The 10,724-nt window shown below is 45.8% G+C and overlaps 1 protein-coding gene across 1 annotated transcript; it reads left to right on the top strand.

Annotated features, from left to right (window-relative positions):
• Positions 1 to 820: 820 nt before the first annotated feature.
• On the top strand, positions 821 to 10,330 carry LOC133343662 (protein MAK16 homolog B-like). The gene is made up of 10 exons (XM_061553385.1): positions 821 to 1,009; positions 1,215 to 1,264; positions 3,426 to 3,535; positions 4,147 to 4,211; positions 4,369 to 4,520; positions 5,688 to 5,742; positions 6,391 to 6,465; positions 7,446 to 7,550; positions 8,000 to 8,068; positions 9,336 to 10,330. Exons 1-10 carry the CDS (start codon positions 995 to 997, stop codon positions 9,498 to 9,500), a joined length of 861 nt encoding a protein of 286 aa, XP_061409369.1. The 5' UTR covers positions 821 to 994; the 3' UTR covers positions 9,501 to 10,330.
• Positions 10,331 to 10,724: the final 394 nt, after the last annotated feature.

Raw genomic sequence — 10,724 nt, 5'->3', positions numbered from 1 at the left:
TTCGTCACATGGCGTCACAAAAAGTCAGACCCCCCCCTCAAATATGACGTCACAAAGCTCTGCCCCCCCCCCCTCTTAGTCACACGGCGTCACAAAAAGTCAGACCCCCCCCTCAAATATGACGTCACAAAGCTCTGCCCCCCCCCCTCTTAGTCACACGGCGTCACAAAAAGTCAGACCCCCTCCTCAAATATGACGTTACAAAGCTCTGCCCCCCCCCTCTTAGTCACACGACGTCACAAAAAGTCAGACCCCCCCTCCCTCAAATATGACGTCACAAAGCTCTGCCCCCCCCTCTTAGTCACACGACGTCACAAAAAGTCAGACCCCCCCTCCCTCAAATATGACGTCACAAAGCTCCGCCCCCCCCTCTTAGTCACATGGCGTCACAAAAAGTCAGACCCCCCCCTCAAATATGACGTCACAAAGCTCTGCCCCCCCCCACCAAATAAAACATGCTCCAACTCGCTTTAAACTATTGTCATTGTAGTGCGCATTTAATGTGGCGCTGCACTCTGATGTTGTAGGAGAAAACATGTATTAAAAAGTCTATTTAATTAAGTAGAACGTGTTGTCTATATTTATTTAAAGTTGTGCATTTTGATGTGACGTCATATTTCTCAAACCTGATCACACCTGATGATGATTGCTTGTGTTGCAGTCGAAACGTCGTGTGAATTTTTATTTTTTATATTTGCACTATTTTATTATTTCCCTTCTACGTGACTTTACCGAAAGAACCAAAGAGTTTGTGTCTAAATTATTGTTGATTGGTTCACAAAAGGAAACTCTCTCTCTCTGAGGAACCGGATCCCAGGCAAGAAGCCCCCTTTTCCGGGATCCGGTTCCGGGCGGCACCCGGTTCCTACCGCACGCACGTGTCGCTTTTAAATTCTTTCGCTCACGCTACGACTGAAATAAAATAAAACATTTCCCTTTCTCAAGCACAGAATCGCGTTACAAGTCACACACGCGTTCAGTCCTTCTCGCCGCCATGCAGCACGACGACGTAAGTTTTTATTTCATCGTCGAATACTGACCGCGCGGGGGGGGGGGGGTCTGTGGCGCGGTGCCTTTGGCCGACCATGGGTCGCCTTCCCCGGCAGAGCCGCTCAGGCAAGGCGCGTAGGCTTCGGCCTTGCAACCTCGGGTCTGCCTTGGTGGCGACTTTAATTTAAAAATAGGCTAATTTCCTTGCTGTTTTGGTCTCGCAGGTGATCTGGGACATTGTCGGAAACAAGCAGTTCTGCTCCTTCAAAGTCAAGTAAGTTGTATTTGAACGTAGCCCGTTTTGCTCGCGGATGAAGGCCTCCCCAAAGCCTTGATTTGTTCGTCGGGATAGTTTGAGCAGAGGCAGTGCTTCACTTCTAGACTTGAAGCTTTAGTGACTGCAAGGAATCATATTCTTAGGTGTTTTCGGTAAAGTCACGTAGGTAAAACATCAAAATTAATAAAATAAAATTATTTTATTAATTTAATAAAAAATATATTTTATTAATTTTGATGTTTTACCTACGTGACTTTACCGAAAACACCTAAGAATAAAATTAATAAAAAATATATTTTATTATTTTATTAATTTTGATGTTTTACCTACGTGACTTTACCGAAAACACCTAAGAATATGCAGTGCTTCACTTTACCACGTCGGTGAGTGAGGATTAGTGAGGTTCGGTGGGTACATGGCAGGTTCCAGAACATGTTCAAATATCACAGGCTCGCTGATTGATGTGAGCCTTGAAGACGTTTACTTGCCAAACCCACTTAACATTACAGCGGAGTGGGCCTTTCAGACAGAGTGGGTCATCCAACTTTTCTGTAAAATACAATTCGTATTAAATTTCGATTTAAAGCTTTCGTGACTGCAGGGATTCATCTTCTTGGTTCTTTCGGTAAAGTCACGTAGAAGGGAAAAATAAAACAATAATTTTTAATTTTTATTATAAAAAAAAATAAAACTTAATCATTTATTATGTTAATAATAATTTATTATGTTTTATTTTTATTATTAAAAATAACTTTCTATTTTTTTATGTTAATAATAATCCATTAGGTTTTATTTTTATAATTTTATTATTTCCCTTCTACGTGACTTTACCGACAGAACCAAGAAGACAATTCGTATTGTTTGCGTCTTTCGGTAAAGTCACGTAGATGGGTTCAAATAAAATCCAATTCGGTTTGGGTTCGTGCAGTATCGAGATGCAACCACATCACGATGCACGTTTATTTTAGAGCGAGGAAGAGGCAGGCAGTCGTGGGCAAAGTAAGAAATCGTCTTGAGACTGGACTTGAGGCAGGGAGAAAGGGAATTCTTGACCAGTCCATAACCTTTCTGGACGCTCCGATCACTGTCAACCATTACAGTTTTCAAAATTAACTATTCTTGAGTCGTTCTATCTGCGCCAGTTCCGTGGACCACTTTCCATGGCCTTGTTGACCATCAGTAGGCCACAATCCTCGGGTTGGGAAGAGCTGTTTTAGAAGTCGGGGGGAGGGGGGCAGCAGATGCGTTTGAGCCACCTACTTGAGCAAAGAAGGTTGACCGATAGCATACACAAGTTGTACCACATTTTAATGTATCTTGTCTATATGGGACGGACGACTTGAGTTTACCAGAGGGTGACCCGATGTGACCAAGAACTCCAGCTGAAAGGCCACTCAAGTTAGATAAAGCAAAGCGGAATGTACGTGATTTTGAGTTATCACACGGGTTTGCCAAGTCGTTCCAAATGTAACTTTCTCAGCCAAAGGTTAGGACGGCACTGTTGCAGATTTAATCTTTGAAAGCGAAATAAATACACGATTAATCAAATGTTGCCGCCCCCACTCCAAAAATGTTTTTTCTCGTAATAGTGAAATTTGTATAATTTATGGTTACGTAATTCCACACGGCCTCAATTCTGTCGTAGGGAATTCGGGCCAGCCGGTGAGGCAATATCAGCCAGGGAAATTCGTGCTGCAAGCCTATATTCAGGGTCCAAATCGAGTTGACGAAAAATGCGGAAACGCACTGGATGGCAACTCAATTTCAAACCCTCGTTTTTGTGGCTCGTGGAAACTCGTTAAGAAGAGGTCACGTGTTATTGTCTTTTTAAATCCTTTATATTAAGTTCACTTGCTTGCTTGCGCGCTTACGACCGTGCAAATCTTTCGGTCTTTTTTTAACCCACTTCCCGTGATCCAATCGAGCTGACATTTTGCACACAGACTCGTTGTGCGTGACAATTTATTTTCGTGAATTTTTTTCCCAAAATATTCCACTTTTTAGGAAAAAAAATGTCATATTTAATTTAAAATACCAATGTGATAAAAATGAAACTCTTGCTCAAGAAAAACAGAAATGAATAATAAAATAAAACCGATGCCACGCATTTAAAGGATTTATAGTGAAAAACTTTGTTTTTACGGGTTAATTTTTTCAGGACCAAGACGCAGAACTTTTGCCGTAATGAATACAACACGACGGGCTTGTGCAACAGATCATCGTGTCCCCTGGCCAACAGCCAGTACGCAACGGTGCGGGAGGAGAAAGGTAATATTCGCACAAGCACACTTGCACGCACACCTTTACATATGTACACGTGTATGGCTACATACCAAAACAAATGTGTGGTCCCGCACTGCCACTGATCATCACACACGCTTGTTCATCTCTTCGTGCATATGAACCTGTCCTGAACATTTTATCATCACTTAAATGAGTACCGAGTGTGGTGCTTGCACATACAAACAAAAGGTGTTTAATCACAGCACTTGCTCCGTTAGTATACGTAGACTACATGGAAATTGCTTGTCTAAGTGTGTGTATATATATGTGTGTGGGGAGCGATAGTGTAGCGGTTAGCGCGCTGCGCTATGAACCCGGCGACACGGGTTCGATTCCCGCTCACGGCTAACACCAGTGACGATTATCTGAACCGGTCCTGGGCCTCCCCTAGGTCGACTCAGCCTTAAATGAGTACCTGGTGCGGTGTGTAAACATCGCCACTGGGGAGACAAAGGCGGTCGGGCGTGGTGCTGGCCACCCACCCCCTCGTGTACCGTTGTGGCCTTCATAGGTGCTCGCTTACAGCACTTGCCCCTACAGTCTGTTAAGGCTATATGGGGGATCTTTATCTTTTATATATATGTGTGTGTGTGCAGGTATTTGCTACCTGTACATGAAGGTCATCGAAAGAGCTGCCTTCCCTGCCCGCATGTGGGAAAAGGTGCGTTCGGGTGCGGGGGTCATTTCCATTGTCCTTTTCATTTGTACGTCCATCTTGTATTTTCTGTCCACTTCGTACCGTCTCATTTGGACCGCACGCTCGAACAGTACAACTCCATTGTGACCGACGGTTTACCCCCCCCCCCCCCCGCACGCAGGTCAAGCTCAGCAAGTGCTACGAGCGGGCGCTTGAGCAGATCGACGAAGCGCTGCTCTACTGGCCTCGCTTCCTGAGGCACAAGTGCAAACAGCGCCTCACCAAGATCACGCAGTACCTCATCCGCATCCGCAAGCTCACGCTCAAGCGCACGTAAGCGGGGGCTCCCCTTCGCACGACGACTCGCACGCGGGCTCCGTGGGGGCTGTGACACGTTTCGGTTTTTGTCATCGAAATAAAATTGGTGGAAGATATACGTGGCCCAGCGGTGACGCGTATGTGCCAGTGGTAGCACGTTCTCAGAATCTGAATAGTTATTTATACTGGAGGAGGAATCCCATGAGCTTGAAAACTGTTTTTCACAGATGTCCAGTAGGGACGGGTAAGAACATTAGAACAACAAACAATACAAAAACATGATAGCAGTGCAAAGTATAAAAAGGTAAGCAAATCACAAAAAATATAAATAAATCGAAACTATTTTTTTTTACCAGGTAAAGCCCACTGTGCTATTAGCTCAACAGAGTGGCTTATCACGTGGAAATGTATGGCAGCCAGATAATCAAAACGCATGTTTATAAATGTGGAGGGAAAACCAGAGGACCCGGAGGAAAAAATCCACGTGACCACAGTCCAAATATACAGCAGGCGTCAGGGTCTGGATCACATCCCCAACCTCCTGTATACCAGGTGAGGAAGATGACATGATATAGTTTTTTTGGGTTAGATTGCATAACTATAAATGTGTCGTTAAACCTACCATCACCCAAACCTGCCACCACGTTTTGTTTACATGACAAACCTGACTAATTGGCTGTGTCGGGTGGTGGCAGGTTTAACGACACGTAGTTACTCGATCTAAACCAAAAAACCTCTATTATGGATGATATTGGTCGCGAAAGCCGACGTGTTGAGGAAGGTAACATCTCGCCACCGTGGCGTTCTTCACCGCTTGTTGCAGAGGTTTGCGGCTCGAATATGGCAGCGCGCGTCCTGGTTATTACTGTGGGTGTATTCATGAAAACATTATCGTCTGGTTTACATTGCACGTAAAAGAACCCCAGTTTTAATTTGAAACAAGAAGGCAATTGTGTGCCGGCGTCACACTCCCAAGTTTGCCACAAAAAAACTGCCAGCACGTTACTCAGTTTAGAATTCGAATCGCAATATCGCCCCCTGCTACAAAACTCCTGCAGACTATGTTAAACTTAGCGCAAGGCTATCAACGCAGACACTATCAGAATTGCACGAATATAAATTTTACTCATTTTGCAACGACACCCGACCCCTATCTCTGTGTGTGTCTCTGGTCTGTTTCAGGAGGAAGCTGGTCCCCTTGAGTCAGAAGGTGGAGCGCAGGGAGAAAAGGAGAGAGGTAAGAACGCCTTGTTAACCTTGGGTTCTCAATGAAGGGGTGCTGATTGTGGCATGGATACCGTGTAGTAGGACTTTTGAATGTTCGCAGGGAACATCGGTGCCAAGTTGCGGGGACGAAATACATTAATGCACAGCTTGAAACAAGTTCCTTAACTAGGACTTGGTGATCAGAAACGTGGATATGAGCTCTGTGTATTGTGGCCTTCGTAACCATTCGACTTGTTTGGAGGGTCGCCATTATCCAAAAAGAGTTGAGAACCACGCTGTTAACTGGGAGACACATTCTGAGGGGACAGTTTTGGAATTTTTCTTGCACACAGGGAGGGAGGTAAAATGAGGCAGAAGAGGGAGGCAGAAAGGGATTGGGTGAGTGATCTGGTGGGTATGGCTACATCTAGATTGAAAACGAATTTTTTTAGAACTTCGTTTTGTGTTCATTTTGTTGTCCTTCCCCCGCACCTCCGATTGGCATGCTTGGCTACGTGCGGTGCGAAAGAAGTTCAACAAACTGAACACAAAAAGCAGTTTGGGATTGTTGCATGCATACGTATGGGATTGTTGGCTTCCTGCTCATTAATGTAATTTTCATCATTAACGTCGTGAAGAGACCTCGCCGATATATAACCCGGTGCTTTGTTCGCGACAGGAAAAGGCCCTGGTCGCCGCTCAGCTGGAGAATGCCATCGAGAAGGAGCTGCTGGAGAGGTTGAAGCAAGGAACGGTACGGGGTGACGCGTGCGCGTACACGCACATGCACGCCACTTTCACCTTCTCCTCCCCCGATCGTCTGGGGTCATGGCTCCGGCAGCCAACAGCAAAGTGCACATTCTCAAGTCGCTTTGACACTACTGCACCCACACGTAGCAGCTGGGCGTAAGTCTCCACCAATCATTCACTGGTCATGCCTTTTCAATTAGTGGCCTTAACCTGGAGGATCTTGACCGTGTTTGCCTTCGGCCAGAACTTAATCGTAATCGGCGTGAAGCTGCCAGCGAGACAACTGCATGCCTCGTGTTCAAAGAACAAAACCCATCCTCGCTTTGAACACTTCCTAAAGAGCTCTCTAGCTCCATATAAAGTTCCTGAAGCTTGTTGTTAAGCAGCGGTTCGCGCGCTGTGAATAGAACCCAGCGACCCGAGTTCGATTCCTGCCGAGGGCCAACATCGGTGATGAATATATATCTGAACCAGGGCCTCCCCTAGGTCGACTCAACCTTCAATGAGTACCTAGTGCGATGTGTAAACTTTGCCACTCGAGAGACAAAGGCAGCCGGGCGTGGTGCCGGCCACCCCACCCCCTCGTGTGCAGTGCGAGCCTTCATAGATGCTCGCTAACAGCGCTTTCCCCAAGAGTCTGTTGAGCCTAAAATGGGGGTGCTTTGTTTTGGATGACCATTCACCTAGTTTGTGCGTGACCATGTAAACGTGTGTGTGTGTGTGCGCTACGAACCCAGCGACCCGAGTTCGATTCCTGCTCACGGCCAATACCATTCACGATTATCTGAACTGGTCATGGGCCTCCTCTAGGTCGACTCGGCTTCAAATGAGTACCTGGTGCGATGTGTAAACAAAGGCAGCAGGACGTGGTGTTGGCCACCGACCCCCTCGTGTGCCATCCCATGCTGACCTTCACAGGTGCTTGCTAACAGCACTTGCCCCAACAGTCTGTTAAGGCTACACGGGGGATCTTTGTTCTTGCAGTATGGGGACATCTACAACTTCCCCGCGCACGCGTTTGACAAGGCGCTGGAGCAGCAGGATGCCGACAGCGCCGAGGAGAGTGAGGAGGAGGAGGAAAACGAAGAGGTGAGCGTCCCCTCGCACACACACACGGCACACAGATCACAGACCTTGTCGGGCATTGCACCTATGTGTTCTCAGCGGGAGGTGGCAGAGTTTAGACTTCCATAGACTTACACAGCCAGTTATATACTTTATACCTAGATATTTGCAGGCTTCTACAGTGACCCATAGACTTACAGAGACCCATAGACTTGTATGTACTTGCAAAGCCCTCTTAACTTAATATAGAGATATACTGACTTAGACTTACATAGACTCACAATTAATGCAAAAGACCACAGGAGTTTATAAAGGGAAACCTAGGTTAAATTATTTACATAAAATCAGCAACACATTGCAATGTGAAAACAAAGTATGAAAAATGATGATGATGCCATTGATGATGCTGTTGAGATGATGATTCTAATTGATGATGATGGTTGCTCATGGTGTGGTTATGTCTGTAAATGCAGGAAGGTGAAAGGGAAGTGGAATACGTTGTTGGGGAAAACTTTGAGGAGAGCGACTTGAGTGACTTTGAGGTGAAAATCAGCCTTCATCGATCATGCATCACACACGCATGTCTCTATCACACGTGCAGTACAACTATCATCACACATGTACCGCAAATACATCATCAAAATCAAATAAACTTTGTGATTAACCAAGTAAGCGACCTGGCCACAAATGATAGCTCGATGAAGTGGCTTATTATTTGGATATGTATAGCAGCCAAATACACCGAATCACACATGCATGTCTCTGTCACACGTGCAGTACACTTAGAGTTAGTCAACTATTTTCTGGCAGGTCACATAATATAGTTTGCGTGTGGTGGGCCGAGTGATTTAATAGCATGTGTACAAATGTTATGATGTCGCATAGCTGTGGCAACTTCATAATCACTGGACATGTGACCCACTCCTCTGTACTTGTCTGCAGCTCTCTCACCTCTCATTCATCTCTCATCTTGCTATGCAAGACTCACAATCTTCTCTCTATACTAAGGATCAGGCAGGACCATCACTGCTAGGCCTCGTTTCTCCATGGCAGCCCCTGCCATCTGGAAACCCATCCCATTGCATATTCACAGCATTCAATCACTGATCTACGCACACTTTTAAGAGGCACTTCAATGCCCCATATCTTTCGCCTGCCTTTCAAGTAACACTGACCTCAGCTCCGTGCCTCATAAAGTCACGCTCATTTATATTTGTGATATATTGTATACATTTTTTATTGCAGAATTATTATCATAGCTCGGTGGGCCACTGCAATACCATTTGTCCCACTGGCCACGGCTTGAAGAACCCTTTAGTCTTATTTGGCCCTCAGTAAGGAACCAGTTCCTCACTCCAGGGCTAGGCCATGTATGACGGAACAGTTTGGCGACTGGAGTATAAATAATAATAAGTAATATTTAAAAATACTTTTTTTTAAACACGCTTTAATGAAATGTACCGTACTAGTAATGGCAGAACTCCACGACTCCAGGAAGTGGCCCCGAAGCTTGCCATAACGTAAGGGACCGTGGTGATTTACAGCCAACGTCGGTTGAGCGTGGACAATTAGACCCAAGCCGAAATATAACACGTAAAAAAATATCTATTTTTTTTTAATGATAGAATTTAGTATTGTCATCAGTATGACATAAGTATACCAAGTTTGCAGTCGATACCACATTGGGAAGTGGGTTAAAATTGAGTTACAAGATTTGAGGCTACGACAACAACAACAACAACAGACAGAGTGAGTTAATAAAAAACGTGTAAAAACAACATAACTCAAGAGAGGCTATGTCTTCCACAGGAGATGGATCGACTGGATGAGGTGGAAAAGGAGGGTGAGGAGGTGGCGACAACGTCACTAGCACAGAGCGAGGGGATTATGCGTCTCAAGCGACCGCACGTCGACATCGAGTACGAGATGGAGATGGAGACGCAGGGCCCCCGACAAACGTCCTCGTCGCGCTGAGATTTGTCCTGACACATCGATACGGTGGTGGTGGGGGGGGGGGGCAGAGATATATAGAGACATGGCGGGGGGGGGCGCAAAGAGACACGGAAACACGGGGAGAACTCGGAGACATGGAGACAAGGGCAGAACAGAGAAACGCAGTTGGTTATGTACGGTGCGAAGGAAGTTCAATATATATGGAGACACGAGGGGGGGGGGGTAGGCAGACGGGGACATAACGGGGGAACGCGGAGCAATGTTTAAAGACAGGACACAGGATCAGAAAGACACCGAGAGAAAGGTGGACCGACACACAAAGATATTGGGGGTGGGGGGGGGGGTAGACACACCCTTTGACACCCTTTTTTGTATTGTTGTAACTTTCTGACCTGCCTCTATTGGACATATTTGAAAAAAAGCTTCAAGACTCATAGGATTCCTCCAGGAAAAAAATAAAGTTTCTGATTGTGAGTCCCGAGACATGGGGCAGACTGACACAGGGAGCTGGAGTCAAGTAGACAGAGACACAGGGACAGATACGCCTGTTCACGAATCCCCTTAGACACCAAGACCGAGGTGTACACAGATGTTATTATCTCTGGGTCATTTCAATATCACCAGAAGTCAAACTCAATTCATCTCAGATGTGGCCTTTTCAGGTTTACCTAACTTCTCAAGATGCAAATTTGAGACTGATGTTCATTGCATGTACTGGTCGATTTTGGTAAACCTTGGAAAGCTGTGAGCGCAATGAATGGTGTTTGACGATGCTTGCTGTCAAGTCTGGATTGTGGTGTTTCAGAACATTTTTGGAACGCTCGCTCCTAATAAAAAATGTTTATCTCGTGTCCCCGTGACCTCTTGTCTCATTTATACCCTTTTACTGCCAACTTAGTCTGGAATTCACTTTTCTCAGCCATCTGTGCCATCAACAGGGAGTCGCCAGCATCGAAAGCAGCGACAGCACGGGCGGCGGTCCACACACGCTCGACCGGGCCACAACGAGACCAGATGTTGCGTTTGTCGGTACCACCTGAGGAGGTGGCTTAACTTTCGCGGTTCCGATTTATTTACGTGGCCGAGAACAGTAAATTGTGTGATAGTCACTTGAAATTAGTTATTCAAATAAGTTGATCGGTGATACTAATGCTGTGCCACTAGGTGGCACCGATATCTGCTCTGGCCCTTGAATAACGCAGTACAGGAGGCATGAAACAAGATTCCCTCTTACTGCATAGCAGA

The sequence above is a fragment of the Lethenteron reissneri genome, chromosome 2, assembly GCF_015708825.2.
Source record: "Lethenteron reissneri isolate LAM-NWPU_2019-01 chromosome 2, ASM1570882v1, whole genome shotgun sequence".
Classification (NCBI taxonomy): Eukaryota; Metazoa; Chordata; class Hyperoartia; order Petromyzontiformes; family Petromyzontidae; genus Lethenteron; species Lethenteron reissneri.
Note: the sequence above shows the minus strand (reverse complement) of the source record. Positions and strands in the feature narration are given on the sequence as shown.

Bases quoted from the DNA above. Each gene is read 5' to 3' on its own strand.
- LOC133343662 (XM_061553385.1), top strand. The intron at 4,212-4,368 runs GTGCGTTCGGGT...CCCCGCACGCAG, and splicing joins CTGCCCGCATGTGGGAAAAG to GTCAAGCTCAGCAAGTGCTA. The intron at 8,069-9,335 runs GTGAAAATCAGC...TGTCTTCCACAG, and splicing joins GCGACTTGAGTGACTTTGAG to GAGATGGATCGACTGGATGA.